Source organism: Patiria miniata, unplaced genomic scaffold (genome assembly GCF_015706575.1).
Source record: "Patiria miniata isolate m_02_andy unplaced genomic scaffold, ASM1570657v1 HiC_scaffold_29, whole genome shotgun sequence".
NCBI classification, from domain to species: domain Eukaryota; kingdom Metazoa; phylum Echinodermata; class Asteroidea; order Valvatida; family Asterinidae; genus Patiria; species Patiria miniata.
Window position 1 is genome coordinate 24,543,931 of NW_024037068.1, and position 17,434 is coordinate 24,561,364.

Consider the following 17,434-nt stretch of genomic DNA (forward strand, 5'->3'; position numbering starts at 1 on the left):
ATGTTCGAAAAGACGAATGTTCAAAACGTAACCTAACCAAGTTTCAGCTCGACACTTTTTTGAGAAAATAGTGAGAGATCATGCACAATCTTTTGATCACGAAACTCGATTCTGTTAATTATTTTTTCCAAGATCAGTCAACAAACTAATCGTTGGAAATCACCTACTTTCTTGATTTCTTCTAAACGACAGCAAGCCAGACGGAATAATTTCACAGGATTTTAGTACCAGTACGATCTTCAATCCAAGTAAGCTTTCCGATAATAATTTGTTAGTTACTTTTGAGATAAATGCAAATGATCCTATAAGCCATTAAAAAATGCCTTCAACAAAAGTCTGCAGGAACTTACAACAAACAACACATCACTTATTGGCTATTCACAAGCTTCCGCTAAGAACATTTATTTTGCTTTCATGAACCCATGAGTTATGCAACTTGTACCCCGAGGACACAAGGCAACACATGAATGCTTACCAGTGCAGTTGTAGCAATCGGTCACCACGGTCAGCGTCTGCACGTCGGACCAGGTGCCTGGCGGGCAGGGTTCTGGCACGTCGGTACCCTGCTCGCAGTAATGACCCTCTGGGCACGGCTGAAACTGCGAGTTGTCGGCGCCCAGGGCGCAGTAGTAACCTAATAGAAAACAGAATTTTAACAATTAAACCAGGTTATTGGGTCTTAGTAATGCTACAAATCTGGGAAATGGCTATCACTGGTCACTCAGAGAGGATCCAGCTTTATTAATAACAAAGGTCCAAATATACCACAATTTGAAATTCCCAAACCTGGGCTGAAGCTACAGTTTCGGCCTCATCTCTGGTTTAGGATATTTACCAATCCTTAACCCTCCGAGCCTCCTATTACCAAAACATACACGCACGCACGAAGGTACTGCAGCCGATGTTGTTTTGTAGTACGTGTAAATAACAGTGTTTGCGGGGACACAAGCTGTTCTCTAATGATCTGAATAGATGAATAGAGGTGCCCTGGACACACATGCCAAAGATTGAAGCATTCTGGCAATGATGGTTCACGACTTGTTTGCCAAGATGGGTACATATTGAAAACTGCCCTCCCCCCTCCAACTGCTATCACCAAACCACTAAGCTTTAAACTTTTGGAAAGTTTTGCCATTACATAATTGATCCGTGCTAGTATAACTGACCTGGATCACAGAGATCTCCCACACTTGTCATGTTGTAGTCCGGGCAGTAGCGTTTAGCATCACAGCTCACGCACTGGTCCATGGAGACGCGCCTCTTGAACGGGTTGTAGGTCCCCGGTGGGCAAGCCTCGGGCGTGGCGGTCCCGTTGCCGCAGTAGTAACCGGCGGGGCATTCGTCGGCATTGCTGCCGATGGTGGGCGTTGGGGTGTTGGAGCCACTTGTACAGTAATAACCTGAGAGGGAAAAGATGTTAGCAAACTTCAATGCTCATCGCTTGCACAGCAAGACCCAGAGAGAGGATGTAACATTTCATTCATGTGTAATGATTTCAATGTTTGGCAAAATTAGAGGCAACTGCTTTAGGGTATAACTCTCTCACACACCGGCAATATAACAGCCTGTTTTAATTCAGATCTGGGACGAGTTCTGGAAAAGTTGTGGGCGGAATTATTCACACTGTCCGGAGGAAGCTTTGCATTTGTCCCAGACATGTTCCACGGGAATTTTCATTGGCAACTGCTTGACTCACCAATAGGGATAACTTTATTGCGAGAAGACTGCAGGAAAGTTGTTCAAAATCCTGCAACTTGTACCTGATACAATGTTCGCAACTTTTCCAGAATTCGTCCCGGATATGAATTGAGGCGGACCCTAATCCAGGTCTGTATTTCAACTGCGCCTATAAAAAAATTAACCATCTCCCTAACAAAATGAAAACAAAACAAAATCTGATGAAAAATCTGAAAGTTACATTTCTTTCTATACTGAAAATGTCTTGCTCTCAGATTCAAAATGTCTGTTGTCAAGAAAAAGGTCTGAAAAATCTTGTGCCTGCTATACAGAATAAGCAACTTGCTGTATGCCTGAAAATCGTATCAGGTACATCTAAAATTAAAAAGAAAAAGTGCTCATGGTTTGAAATAAGATTTTTCTAGCCTACCAGCGTAGCAGTCCCCGGTGGGTTCAGACAGTCCTTCCGTCTCACAGTACTTGCCGGCGCGGCATGCCTGGCAGTCAGCAACCTCCACGCGGTGGGTCAGATTGTTGAAGGTGCCGTTAGGGCAGGCATACTGGGTGGTATACTTGGTGTTGGCAGGGCAGTAAAAACCTGTGGGAGAAAAGAACAATTTGCAGGTCGACAGATGAGATAACAAGTTTTGTTTTAATAGTTTTCTGTAAAAGGCAAACATGCATATCAGAGGTCATCGCTTGTTGTGTACATATGTCCAAAACAAGTCTTAAATAGATTGATTTATCATATACCAAAATTCCCCCCCCCCCCCCCCCCATTTCAAAACTACCAACCTTTGAGAAAAATTGATCGTCTTTCATTACAATCCAAAGAAAATGGCACAAATATTGTTGTCCTGATTTATGGTCATATTTTTCACTGGCTGGTTTAAACACTTCTCAGCATTATTTAAATGGTGTACACGACCAATGAGAATTGGAAAACTATTAAAGGTATTTATTAATTTGAATTAAAGGGCCATCAAAGCCAATCGGTTTGTGCCAACAGCTGATTGGAAAAAAAATTCTGTTTCATTCCAAATAAAAAACATGAATTAGAAATTGGGAAGATTGGTTCAAACTTAAAAGTGTGTACAGTATTCTAGCATCGATGTCTGTAGGTCAATTCTTTAACCATGCATCAGTCTATGAATCTGTCTTAAATCTACATAGATTTAAAGCCTTTTTTTACCTGTCGGGCAGTAGGAGTTGTTATAGAGCACCACCGGCTCCATGGTGTTGTCGCAGTAGTATCCCTCGGGACAGTCTTTGCAGCTTGATTGGCCAATCTCATCCTGGTACGTCCCTGACTCGCAACGGACGGGCTCGATAGAGCCAGCCAGACAGAAGTGACCTGTTAAGAATACAAGTACAAGAAGTAGCATCAACGGAACCAATGATTCAATCGTAAAAACAACGATAATCACCCGTGGTGGATTGAGGATTTTAGGCAAGATTTTTTTAGGACATGGCCAAGGTGTTGAAGGCAACAGACTGTATTCAAATACTGGGTTCTTTTTGCAGTTCACCCATGTATACTATGATAAACACTGAACATGCAGTGTTGTCAGAAGGCAAATGAGACAAAAATCACAAACAAGTCGGGTGGGACTCGAACCCATGACCTCTGGCTTACTAGTGCTGCAGATGTCTTACCATTGTATGGTGTTGTTTCAAAACGCTTAAGAAACATATGGGATTTGTTTTCCAGTAATGTAAAAAAAAATGTTATAGTTGGTAGGGGAAAAGAGGGAAGGGGAGGGTAGGTGCCAGCCACGTCCTGCACCCTTATAATACATCATTGATGGCAGAAGCATTTTTGGAAAACTTAAAGCAGACAGTTAGGCAGCAGTTTCTGAGGTACTTCCCTCATCGTTTCATATTGTGAAACTTCATAAATCAAGTCTTCACCACAGGAAATATCTACATACTAATACCCAACTATATCAATCACATAAGACTTTTCTTATAAGATTTTATCAGGCTCTTATATTCATAAATATGATAGGCTCTTCAGTTTCACAGAATTGTCAACCAAATTTTGTCTAGGGAAAACCACTTGCTGAATTTCCTACTTTTCATTTGTAAAATTACAAGTACAGCTACAAATTCTGTGAAAATCCAATCTGCCTCACCTTGTGTGCAGTTGTAGGCGTCCGGTGTTGGCTCTTCCTGTCCCGGGGGGCAGTAGTACCCAGCCAAGCACTGGTCCGTCGGTACAGGATTCCCCTCACCGGCGCAGTAAGAGCCAGCGTCGCAGGGCAGGCAGGCGCTGCTGTCATTGTTGTGGGTGCTGTTCAGGTACGTGCCTGGGTCGCATAGCTGGGGCGAGGTGCTCTGTGGAGGGCAGTAGGCTCCCTTGGGGCAGATATCTCCTGCAAACGGAAACAATAATCATGTGAGGTGTTCTCAGAAAATGAGACTGAACTGGGCTTACATCAAAATGAGGAACTGCTGGTGTTAGGAAAGGGAAGTATATGTCATTACATTATTGTATGTTGCACTTCAACTGAACATTCTGTTGACAAGTTATGGCTGTTTACAGTTTGTATAAACAACATGTCAAAAAGTAAAATACTGAGAAAAAGTTCTTCAAATTTTCAGTTTTGTATTCGTGAAAGTCCTTGAAAAACACTTTTTTAATAGTGTTTCTTTAAAATATGTTTTTGTTTTTCCCACATGGCCAGTGTGCCCATTTGGTGCCCAGTTGCGTCTCATTTTGCTGGAACACTTAACACAATTAACAGGTGATTTACAAATGTGAATTAAACACTTATGCTTTTCGATAGGAATTTAACACAAACTCCAGCTTTCCTCCACTGAAAATTATCATCTTATTTTTATATTATCTTAAACATGGGGACCTAAGCTTGCGTGCCTCATAAAAATCATGTCCCATTGATAATAAACATGTCTATCCAACTGTTTTTTCATCCAGACAATTCATCATCCACCTTGAAGTTATGGGGGGGGGAATGCTTACCAGTTACACCATCTTCAGGGTTAGGCACAACTGCCATGAGCGTGCAGTAATACCCAGGATCGCAGATTCCTGATGTCTGGTTCAATCCATCCCTTGCGCAATACTCTCCCCCTGGACAGGGAATGGCGTAGGACGTCCCCGCTGGGCAGTAGTACCCGGCCGTGCACATGTTGCCTCCGTCTCCAGAGGGAGTTGCAGTGGAAGAGCTACCGCTGCAGTAGAATCCCCCCTGGCAGATGTCGGTGGGATTGGGTAGGCCCGGGCTTGCGCAGTACGAACCGCCTGCAATAACAAGACAAGCCAAATGTGGTGAGCCCTCACAAAACTCAACCCTCGCAAAAAGTCCACATGTCCTCACAAGTCCTCTCAGGCCCCTTCAAGTCCACATATACTCACATCCTAACAAGTCCTCACATGTCTCAAGTCTCCAGAAGTCCACTTATGATATCACAAATCCCTACAAGTCTATATATCCTCACAAGTCCTCGCAAGTCCTCACAAGTCCTGACATGTCTCAAGTCCCCAAAAGTCCACTTATGATCTCACAAGTCCATACAAGTCTATATATCCTCACAAGTCCTCGCAAGTCCTCACAAGTCCTGACATGTCTCAAGTCCCCAAAAGTCCACTTATGATATCACAAGTCCCTACAAGTCTATATATCCTCACAAGTCCTCGCAAGTCCTCACAAGTCCTGACATGTCTCAAGTCCCCAAAAGTCCACTTATGATATCACAAGTCCCTACATGTCTATATATCCTCACAAGTCCTCACAAGTCCTGACATGTCTCAAGTCCCAAAAAGTCCACTTATGATCTCACAAGCCCTACAAGTCTATATATCATGTATATCCTCACAAGTCCTCACAAATCCTCACCGTCTTAAATATGTCCCCAAGTGAAGTAAGTGATCTAAATACCAGACGGGTTACTTTCAAGAGAGTACTCTTTCAAAAACACAGACGGCCATTTTTGAGACATGAAATTCACGTTCATGCATTTGCAATAACTGCATACTAGTAAGTTTGTCAGGTGTACTTGTCCTTTCAAGCCCTTAACTTGTTTCATCCTTGATGTGAAAGTTTACAAAACTTGCATATAAATTTCAGTTTTATGAAAATAATCACTTAATACTTAAGAGTATTTAAATAAAAACTTGCCACCAGAATATACTTTGTGTGTACAAACTTAAAACTTTGCACAATCAAAGACCATCCTACATGTATAAACTGAATGAGTGTTTTATTTACCTGTGCACGGCGTGCAGGCACTAGCATTGGTACTCATGGTCAAGTTGTTGAAAGTGCCAATGGGGCAGGGGAACTGGGTATCAGATTCCGTCCCCGCTGGACAATAGTGACCAGCTGGACACGGCTTGTCGTTGTAAGCAGATGACCCTTCCAGGCAATAGTAGCCTGTGGAAAATCAAATTACTGTTAAACAAAACTGATAAATTGCTTCGTGGGCACAGGTTCAGAGGTCTTAAAAGAGTTGTTTTGAATTTTGACAAGATTAAAACTTAAAGTAAGCGTTGGGTTTGTTTTTTCAAAATTAAATGTGAACTTTCTGCAAACATTTGCAAAGGCTTCTGTACAAAACATGCAAAACAAACAGACATTGTCCACAATCTGATGGAAATTTATATGCTACTTAGCTGCCAAACTAGCACTTAGACCCTCGGAGGACCCTGTTGTGGGGAAGATTTTTACCGGTAGGAGAGTTCTGATAGAGTTTTCAGAACTTTTGTACGTCCATACGACTTTGTATTCCAAGTGTTCTGCCTACTGTATAAACCTATTACGAAAACATGATCCGATGCATTCACCCGACGTATCTTTCACTGTTTATCGTGAGTAAACCCCACACAGCGAGATCTACAGTTCTAGCAGAAAGTCAAATCTTTACCAGGTTCGCAGGACAGGCAAGCATCCATGCCCTCCGACGGCGCGTATGTCCCTGCAGCGCATGGCTCGGGATAGATAAAGCCTTCCTCGCAGTAATGCCCCACGGGGCACTGCCCGCCGTAACCGGTCTGCCGGCCGTCGTAGTACGCACACGACGTGGCGTTGTCGCCATCTGGCTCGGGTCGGTCCACTCCGAAGACGCAGTAGTAACCCGCCGAGCAAGGGTTGGTTTCTGTGGTCAAGTGCTCGCTGTCGCAGTAGTAGCCTGCCCTGCAGGGCTTGCACTGGTTGAGGTTGTACAGACCGGACTGGTCGCTGTAGGTGCCCCGTGGGCAGGCTTGCCAGTTAACGCCTGGACAGGGAGAACATTAAAGGAATTGTAATCATCTGAATATTATGATGAACAAAGAAGTTAAACCAAATTATAAACTTTTTTTTAACACGACGATCCCGCAGCTAAGCTCCTGCTATGGTCACCCGAGGCGAAGCGCTGAGTCGGCCGACCACACATCACTCTAAAGATGCTCCTGGAGAAGGACACTGGGCTCGAGGGAAACGAGCTACTGTTGGCAATGAGGGACTGAGTACGCTGGCGTACGGACTTCGTGAATACTCCACCAACCCCTGAAGGCATTGGACGACTCAAGAGAGAGATAAGACTTGCAATGCCACTGAGTAGTTCCAGAGGTGTCAGGTTGAATTCCCATTTCATTCAATTCTCTTTGTTTAATCGCTCAGTTTCTTTGTTTAATGTCAGATTTATTACAAGTGATCCTAGTCAGTTTAATTTAATTAACCATGCACATGCATTGCGCTTGTTGTTCCCACACGATACAGAGTTCGTACAAAAATGTCACAGAGGGCTAGTTAAAAAAATGTGGGAGTCAATGTTCAACTTATTTCAAATAGAAATAAAAGTAAATTGTCACTGAATTTTGGTAAAATTTTAAAGCAGAATCTTAAAAAAAAGTAGCATCTGCTGGTGGGACATCGTAAAACAAAAATTTACTGTGTTAACTTGTGATACAGTAAAACTAGCCTTCTTCAATGTGCCACAGAGTATTCTACTTTGACTCAGAACGCTCCACAGATCACCTCAGGAGGCTAGTTTGACTACACCACTCAGAGTAGTCAATATTTATATATACCATAAGAACAAGGATTCAAATAATAAATATCCTACCGGTTCCAGTGGGACAGTAGTAGCCCTCCGGACACAGCATCCTGACCCCAGGTTCCGGGCAGTAGTAACCCTGGGGGCAGAGGTTACAGGAGGAGGATTTGGTCTGATTGGCCTCTGTGTAGTTGGGGCAGGGGATCGGGTCGGCCACGCCACCGGGGCAGTAGTGGTCGATGAAGCACTCGTTGCCCGAGGGCTCTCGGTCAATGGTGCCTGGCGGACAGAAGTATCCTGAAAAAAAAGATGCAAATAAAATCAAGTCAGTCACAAATATGGGCTTTTATCATTAAATTAGACGTTACGTTTCCAGGTAATTCCAAATGACCACATAATTGCAACACACCTTTAAACAGTGAGAGACTGAAAAAGACCGAAAACCACAAAATGTCGGGTCTTGAGACCGACTTAGTCTCGAGTGCTCCTATACTGATTTAGACCCTTTCCTTACCCTCTGCGCAGTCCCCAGTCGGTTCTGTCAGTCCATCTGTCTCACAGTATTTGCCACCAGAGCAAGGGTAGCACTCGTCCTCTGATGCCTTCATCGTCTCATTGTTGAACGTTCCTGGAATCAAAAGAGGATCTCAAATGTCAGCCAGCTGGGTGTTATCACACAAGTGAAAGGTATGTCAAGAAATAACCACTGATATCAACATTATGATAGCTTAACCGTAAAAGGGCCAGGAGAAGGGGGGGGTAGTGGAATCCGCCCCCCCCCCCCCTTCATCTTTTTCCGCGATAGCCTTGAAATGTTTTTTTTTATGACCCGAGCTGTTATGATTTTCTTCTAGCCAAAAACATTTCAATCAGACCACGGGTTGCCGTGCAGTGAAAAAGTTTCCGGCGTTAAGTGCCGTGAAAACTGAATTTTCCCATATACGTTGTGTACACAGAGCAGAATTGCCATTTGTACATATGAATAATTAATTTGCCATAACCCCAAAACCTGTTGACGTATAGTCATGAAATTTCTTGGGTATGTTCATGAAGAGTTGCTCTATGCATGTAGCAAGTTTCAAAATTTGTTTTCACTCAATGTCCGAGTTCTTAGGGGGGGGGGGCCGAATTCTGCCAAGCTGAGAGTGAGGGATATTATCGACGAGTGGGCCCCTGAGCCGGTTTTAAACATACTTGTTTAAGCACATATTTATTCCCATTTAAAAATACCTTCGAGTCGAAAAGTCAAAACAAGTCAAAAAGTATAAATTTCCAATGGTTTGGTTCAACAATTTAGCTACACCTTTTTGTGTGACACTTCTCTTGCTATGTTTATGGTATGTGTCTCTGTAAGTATTAATAAAAAGTTACTTATATGAAATTCCCACATACCTCTAGGGCAGTTAGTTGGGTCAAACGTCCCATTAGTGCAGTATTTCCCTACTGGACACTCAATCTGGTCTTGACGGCTGGATCCTTCTGGGCAGTAGTAGCCGGCCAGACATGGCCCTTCCGTGGCGGTCATTCCATAATCTGGACAATACTCTCCTGAAAAAAAAACAAAGAAGAACTTCTTGTTTTTTTTCTTATAATTAAAATATTTTTTAGATGAACTGCAATTTCTGTTTCAAATAAAGAGAAAGTACTTATTACTCTACATACGAGTACTAAAATTGCAACGTAAACTATTCGTAAGTTCAACAAGTATTTCAAGATCAAAATGTATATCAACCTCCACCCCCATGTGCCCCAACCCTCTTTAACTCTTTCAGTGCCAAACTCGTACATGTACGAGCTATTTTTGTTAGTCCAATAGCGCCAACCTCGTACATGTACGAGGTAATGTTCGTGCTTAAAATCGCCAAACTTCGTACATGTACGAGGTAGAGTAACATGTTATCAAAAGGGGGCGCTCTCGCTCTTTCTAATGGTACCAATTATATGCATGTACGACCTGTATTTATTTTTATATTCGAGTTCTTGTGAGAGGGCATCACACTGAGTTTCAATTTGTTGACAAAATGGCGGCGCCCATGAACCGAGCTCGCGTGTTATCTCCAGAGAAAATCAGTGTATTTTTCCGCCGATTTGGACAGGGTAAGGGATTACTTTTCTGATTCAGAATAATCCATGGATATTTCAGAACTGGATGGTGAGTCAGAAGACGAACATTGGGATACCGATACAAATGATAATTATGGTGCTAAAAGTGACAATCATGGCAATATTTATGATAATGAACAGAGTTTGTATGAGGAGGGGTATCAGACGCGACACACGTATATTCTGCAAAAGTGCGGAATTCCCCTGTGTTCAGGAGAGTGTTTCAGGGTTTATTACTAGGTGCATGACTAATATTGACTTTTGAAGGTAACAAGAATATACCAGAGAGCAAGATACAACAAGTTTGGTGATTACAACTTATGTACTTTTTTTTTATAGAATTTTGAATAATTAACAAAAAAGCTCGAAGTTGGGCGCTTTAGGGTTAAACTTTTGAAATGTCGCGGGCACTGAAAGAGTTAATATTAATCATTTTTTCTTGATTTGGGAAGAAGCTAGCTGCCATAAATGTTATATGAACAATAATTTTGGGAACCAACAAAATTGTAGAACAAAATTTTGGAAATTTGCAATGTTTTGGATTGCATGCTTTAACAGTATGTTTGACGCTTCAACTTTAATAATGCCTACATCTTTCCACCCTTGACTGCATGATGCCCCAAACATTCCATTAATACAAAAGAAACTTTCTTGTAAACAGTTTGATTAAAGTTCCTTGTAAAACAAGAGCGCATAAACAAGCATAATTTAGTCAAAGCTTGGGCTCGTTTCATGACGTTTCTGCCAGATAGGGCCTTCCCATATTTTCTGAGCAAAATTGGTTACAAGCCAAATTTCAAATACATTGCACTGATCAATCTTTTCTGCTTGATCATAGCTCAACTTAACAGGACTCAGAATTTCCATGAATGCATTTTTCCCGACATACCCTTTGTGCAATTCATGCACTCGTCGCGATTTCTCAACTTGATGTCGTTGGAGAAGGTGCCCGGTGGGCAGGGCGCCGGTTCGGTGGTTCCCTGCATGCAGTAATAGCCGGCTGGGCAGACGTTTGCATCCGTGGTGGAGTTGGGTGTGGAAATTGTCGCTCCACTACGACAGAAGTATCTGGTTGGGATAAAAAAAAAAAGTGTTACTATTTATGCAGAGGAAAGGTTTTCTGAAGTGAAAAATAAGTTGCAAGCCAAAAAGCTCCATACCTCACACATGCTACATTCATTCTAATGCCCGAGTGCAAGGTATGCTCGGATTTTCTCTGGTTTGACTGCCTATAAATAAGTTCCCAGGACCGGAACATGGTGCGTGCGTTCTTGGGCAAGACACTTTACTACGATTGCCTCTCATCACCCAGGAGTATAAATGGGCACCTGTGAAGGTAGAGACCAGATTGTGCATGATACAAGACTGTTTCAGAAAAATGGTCTCATGGCCTGATGAACAGGGGTAATAATTAGCGCTTTGTATCCTTTGGCATGTTTGGTGAAGGGACTTAATAAATACCAGTTATTATTATTATTATTTGATTAATGTTGCTGATAGCGCCTTCCATCAAGACAGTGGCTTGACAGCACTTTCTCTTCAAAAAGTTTCTTCTACACTTGGACTATGGAATTTCATTACCACTATATTGTCGATACACTATTGGACTATATTTCAATATCACCGTGGAGTGAGAATATTTTTTTGGGAAACCGAACAATACTGAATGAAGTTGTACAACAATACAGAGAAAACGACGACCTTGGTATTGAAATTCATTACTGCAATTCTCCTTCTTAAATGTGGCCAGATGTTTCATAAAGCCCTTTAAAAATAAAGGTGACGGAAACAACTTGGCCAGATCTGCACTATATGGATAATTGTTTCAATTCCTTGTGGTGACGATATCTAGAAAAGGTGAAACTTGTGCCTAGAAGTTATCCAGCAGGGCCTTTGAAGTTTTTTCCATGCTGCCTATGTGCAGTTTCCCTAACACCACGTGTCTTATTGTATTAATATGACATAACAGTCCGCCCAGGAAACTACAAGATAATACTGCAATATTTTTTGGTGACGGTATACGTGGATTCTCAAAATCCAATACTGCACACGCCTAGATTTCAACTCACCCAGCTTCGCAGAGTTTGGTGTAGCCAGTCTGTGCCTCTTCATCGCAGTAGTAGCCGCCTGGGCAGGGGTTGCAGTCATCGGACGAGTTCATACCAGTGCGGTTGCCAAACGTGCCGCGGGGGCACTTGTGTTCCGTGGCGTAGCGCGTGAGGGGTGGGCAGTAGTATCCTGCCAGACAAAAATAAGGAAATATGAGGATCGTGCTAAGGGTTATTTTTATCAAGCTAATCCCATTAGTCACTGTACAACCCCAAACCGCCCTGCTTATTACTCACTGTAGTACTCGAAAATACCCGAGCTTTCTATGGTTCTATAGATTCATTACTGAATAAACACAATGTAAAAATTGCAAAAAGGTTAAGTACAAATTTAATCATTTTTTAGCTAACCTTTTGCATTGCATTAGTCAGACATCGGAAAAAAAAGCTTGCAATATCAAGTTGATCAAAAAATTAACGCACGGGAGACATTTCTGTGCCAATTCAACAGGATTAACCCTCCTGCTACCTGAACAGTCACAGACAGTCACAAATTCAATTCTCTTGCCCTGCCATGCCTTTTGCTCAAGCTAGTCACCAACGATCAGATCATATTTCAAGCAAGCACTGTGTCAACAGCCCATAGCAGGCAACTGGTACACACAGCTGGCTTATCAATCACCAACAATCTAAGCATAGCTGTATCAAGTTACATAAACAGTCACAGCCAGACAATTCTGCTTTATGTAGGCTGGGAGCTCTTAACTATTGAAAACAGTCAATTGATTGATTTTGACTGCAAGGACAACTTGGCACAGAATGCATGTTCGCATAGGAAGGTTAAAGTGTATTGTTTGTTTTGGACACATCCTTTTTATAACCCAAATCATCCCTTTTTTCCCCACTTCACTGTTTCTCAGGAGAGGCATTTCAATGTTGTTTTGTCTTTGGAATCCCGCTTACCTTCAGGGCACAGAGAGTTATTATACAGCACCACCGGTGCATAGGTGTTGTCACAGTAGTAGCCGCTAGGACAGCCCTTGCAGGATCCCTGTGCTGTCTCATCCTGGTAATAGCCAGAACTGCAACGGATTGGCTCGTGGCTTCCACTGGGACAGTAATGACCTGAAGGGGAAACACACATGTACCAAAATGTGGATAACAGTCAGCAGAAAATCAGCATATTTGCCAATTTGCAGTGCAGTCAGGCAAAGCCAAAATTTGAAAGGGTGGTAAATTTTTTTTCCAGGTGAACCTCAATCTGTACATCCTGTTGTCCCTTTCCAAGTTATTATTATGCCATCAAGCAACTTTAATAAATCAAATTAGGTTTCGTCCTTCACCGACGTATAAACACTGTATACTCAGTGTGTTACCTCCCGAGTGAAAGTTGGAAAAAGTCACTCGGGTGGGACTCGAACCCACCACCTCTTGCTTTCTAGTGCAGATGTCTTACCACTCGACCACTGAGCTAAAGCCCCTGTCACACCGTTGCGTATCCTAATTCCTTATGAGTTCCTTATCAAATAATTTCAATATGCAGCCGTACGCTCAATTAACATCGAAATGTTTTGATCTCTTTGACTTAAGTGCGACGCACATATAGCGTACAAGTAACGAATTCAGCGCATCCATTGCGTATGAGATTCGTATGAGTTGCGTATGCAGTGCACAACATTATTTTTCAGGCTGCGAATAGGTCAGTATGCAGTACGCATGCCGAGCGTATTCCGGACGCACCCGACTTATGTCGACCGCATGCTTGAGGCACTTCTGAGCGTATTCCCGCCGCATTTTCGCCGCTCGCCGTTCAGCGTGCGTTGCATCTGCGCTGCAAGTACACTATGTATACGTCCAATACAGGCGGCTCATATGCTGACGGGGTGCGTCACGAACACATAGCGTACTCGTAACGCACTCGACCGATGCGCTGCGTATTTATAACTTATGACCTGCGTAACAGCGTACGCAGCGTAGTTTTGTGCATGCCCAAAACTATCCTGCGTACTGGGCCGTACCATGCGTATATCTGCATACATAAAACCTACACAAAACAATAGAGATGCATATGAGGTGCGTATTGTGCGTACGACTGCGTATGAAAAAAAGTCAATGCGCAAATCATAAGGAATTGGGATACGCAGAAGTGTGACAGGGCCCTAACATAGATGTACATAGCAGCGGGTACTGCATATAAACTGAGTTGACTTCTTGCTTAATGTACTACTACAACGGCAGGATTTTTTAATGCCATTATACTAAACTATTTACCGTTAAAAAGCTTTTGCTCTGCAGAAAGTCCAACTTTATGCTCATTTTGTGATACAATTTTTTTTAATTTCTAATTCTTTTACATTTAATATTCTTACTGCCGGACCTAAGATAAAAGGGAGTGGGAGTGTAACCAAACACTGAACGTTTCATCTTTTGCTCGTTGAATCATATTCAAAACATAGCAACATCAAAAATACATGCATGCAACATGCACTGTGCCGTACTGAGTTGCCTTGTGCATGCTGCTTGCTTATCGTTCCAAATAATGTTTGGTCTGAACATGATGCACATCATAGTTGCAGGCATGAAATCATGATTACAAGAACAAAATCGTAATTAAAAATACTATCAGCAAACAAGTTATTTTGCTTGAATCCCTCACCATCACTCCCCATTCATATCACATGGTTAATGTCACTTTACCTTCAGGGCAGCGAAACTCGAAAGGGTCGTCGATGTTCTGTCCCGGCGGACAGTAGTAGCCGGCAACACAATCACCGTCTGGCTGGGTGTTGGCCAGGCCTTCACAGTACATGCCCTGGGTGCAGTTGTAGCAGTCCGTCACCACTATAAGATATAGAGTAAAAAGTGGTCACTGATGATGTAATCACAAAGATACCACAGAATTAAAGGAACACACTTTTTTCTCTTGTTGCGCCACACTGACTCAACCACTGACTCTCCCTGTGCTCTTATTGAATTTTCAACTAGTATGTTTTATTCCAACCACAAAACCCCCTTTTTAAATTTTGTTGCAACCCTAAAAAAAAACAGCGATTTAGAAAAGGACTCTATTTCTCGAGACGGATCTCAAATATTGCACATCTTAAAATGCAACAGAAGCGGCCAATTATTAAAATCAAGAATTTTGCTCCTTCTTTTAGTTTCCTCGTGACCAAATTTAGCTTGAAATAAATCAACAGGTAATAACTGTATAATTATGTACATGTACCTATACCAGGATATGTTACAGATCAATACACAACAGGCAAAGTAATGCAAAGAGCCCCCTACCGCCCCCCCCCCCCCCAAAAAAAAAAAGAGAAAAAAGAAAGTATAAAAATAAATAATAAAATTCAAAAAAAACCCAATGAGGTGGGAATAATTCTGAGAGAATACTGAAGAAGTCATCAAGGCAGAACATATGAAGATTCAATAGGGATAAAGGCATGCTCACAATGCTCGTGCTCTATTGGCACTCACCTTCATTTCCTGTGGTGTTGCCGAATGTCCCACTCGGACAAGAGGTTGGTGACTTGCTCCCTACTGGACAGTAGTGACCCATGGGACAGGTGTCGCCTGAAAAGGGAACCAGACCGGTTTAAGCAATGAAAAACCGCAAAGGAGAAATGCACTTTTTTCTTGAAGTGAACTTTAAATAAGAAACATCAAAAACTCTGCAACATTTTTTTTCAAAAAAGGAATAAATAAATACACTCAAAAAGTTTGAATGGATTCACTAGCACATTGTTCATCAAAAAGACTTAAAAATTAGTCATGAGGGACAATTTCTAATCATAAATGTATACCTTCCAAATGCAAAAATCGCATCATACAATATAAACTCAAAATTAATATTCAAAAATTATCGGATTCTTTTAAATGTTGGTGACAGGCATACCAAATCGAAGACAACTTAAAATTGGGAATCGCCCCAGGCACTAGAGCGCCCCTTTACTTTTGGCTTACGTTTGCTTTCATATAACAATAAAACCCAGTCTTGAAACTCACCTGAAGCAACCCCTACCGGATCTTCCACCGAGGCCCCACCCACACAGTAGTGACCCGCGCTGCAATTACCACTCGGGTAGTCCAGCTCGGGGCTACCACAGTACATCCCCGGCAGGCAGGACAGAGGGAGAGAGCTGCCGAGAGGGCAGTATTCACCCGGTACGCACCGCCCACCCTCATTCGCCACAGTCGGCTGGGCGAAGCGGGAACCATTGCGGCAGTACCAGCCAGGGTCACAGAGGTCAGTGGGCCAGCTCAGGCCTGGGGTGCCACAGTAATACCTGGTAAGAGAAATATACCAACACAAAACTTCCAGTATCAATTCAAGTTCGTGGTACTTGGTTGGTTCTTCTCTTAAAAACTTCCACAAGGGAGTATAACTAGGAGGCCAGAACCACCGGGGCTAACCCCTTCTCTTTGCAGTAAGTGTTACTGGGTTCTTTTACGTGCGTTAGGCCGTGTACAACACACCGGACCTCCGGCTTAACGTCCCATCCGAAGGACGAAGCAATAATGGTTAAGTGCATTGCTTTTGAAGATGGAGCTGAAAATCTGAAAGTTCCGACCCAAATGAAACGCAAACAATGTACCGAAATGGCTTATAAAAGTTTAGTTGCCTTATTAATTCATTAGATGATGCCATCATTCGTATTTAGTATATAGATTGTTTTAGTTCAATTTCAATAATGCAAATAAAACCACACTCAAAGAAGAAACATAAAAAAATACCCTCAAAAAATCTTTACAAATGCAAACAATCCACAAATACATACGTTGGGAGACATTCAATGCAGTGCTGCAGCTTGATAGACCTTCCAGTTAGGTTATTAAAGGTCCCCTCTGGACAAGCGTTGGCGTAAGCGGTCTGGGTCCCCGCTGGGCAGTAGTAGCCCTCGGGACAATCCGCCGGATCGGTGGTCTGCTCCACGCAGTAGAATCCGGCCGGACACTCCATGCAGGAGGACTGACCGGTCAGGTTGTTGAAGGTCCCCGCGGCGCATTTGACCGGGGCGTTGAAGCCTGCCTCACAGTAAAATCCTTCAGGGACAAACAAAACAAAAGTCCAAACCGGATCATCATTAAAACCAGATCCACGAAACTCGTCTCAGGGATGTACATTTGTTCTATTATTGGTTTTCCACATGCACTTTATAAAAAAAGAGCAGGCATTGTGTAGTAAGCGCCTGGTCAATATTACTGACATAGCTCATCAGCCATTACTCAAGGCCACTTTCTGACAGACTTGGACTGAACTGGACTGAACTGGACTGACTTGGACTGAACTGGACTGACTTGGACTCAAACTCGGTTATAGTGGACTCGACTACGACAATGCAGTCGGCGCCCAGACGGGTCCATACGAAGACAGTCTTTTGACTTTCTTTTGATTTCATAAGTTTATTTGACGAGTTTTAATACATCTTTAATATCCAAATTGAAAACAAAGTATAACAGTATGGGCAAATCCAACATTATGAAAGGATATTTAATGTAGGTGAAAGAGCCAATTAACCGTGATATCCAATTAATGAATCATAAAAATGATCAAAATCTCCAAGTCTGTAAATCTCCTTGCTCATTACTAGTTGGCAAAGTAACAG

General features: G+C 42.5%; 1 protein-coding gene across 1 annotated transcript in view; it reads right to left on the bottom strand.

Moving 5' to 3' along the window:
- The window catches only part of LOC119735298, a 148,264-nt gene that overhangs the window by 95,159 nt on the left and 35,671 nt on the right, over positions 1 to 17,434 (bottom strand). Inside the window, exons 32-49 of the mRNA XM_038208997.1 lie at positions 16,607 to 16,871; positions 15,834 to 16,114; positions 15,306 to 15,401; positions 14,526 to 14,669; positions 12,792 to 12,953; positions 11,850 to 12,018; positions 10,670 to 10,848; positions 9,070 to 9,225; positions 8,192 to 8,305; positions 7,747 to 7,974; positions 6,565 to 6,915; positions 5,910 to 6,074; positions 4,661 to 4,942; positions 3,813 to 4,052; positions 2,870 to 3,031; positions 2,108 to 2,275; positions 1,167 to 1,400; positions 476 to 634 (exon numbers count right to left, since the gene is read on the bottom strand). Of these exons, the coding sequence (XP_038064925.1) occupies positions 476 to 634; positions 1,167 to 1,400; positions 2,108 to 2,275; positions 2,870 to 3,031; positions 3,813 to 4,052; positions 4,661 to 4,942; positions 5,910 to 6,074; positions 6,565 to 6,915; positions 7,747 to 7,974; positions 8,192 to 8,305; positions 9,070 to 9,225; positions 10,670 to 10,848; positions 11,850 to 12,018; positions 12,792 to 12,953; positions 14,526 to 14,669; positions 15,306 to 15,401; positions 15,834 to 16,114; positions 16,607 to 16,871 (3,555 nt within the window). The remainder of the gene's footprint in view (positions 1 to 475; positions 635 to 1,166; positions 1,401 to 2,107; positions 2,276 to 2,869; positions 3,032 to 3,812; positions 4,053 to 4,660; positions 4,943 to 5,909; positions 6,075 to 6,564; positions 6,916 to 7,746; positions 7,975 to 8,191; positions 8,306 to 9,069; positions 9,226 to 10,669; positions 10,849 to 11,849; positions 12,019 to 12,791; positions 12,954 to 14,525; positions 14,670 to 15,305; positions 15,402 to 15,833; positions 16,115 to 16,606; positions 16,872 to 17,434) is intronic.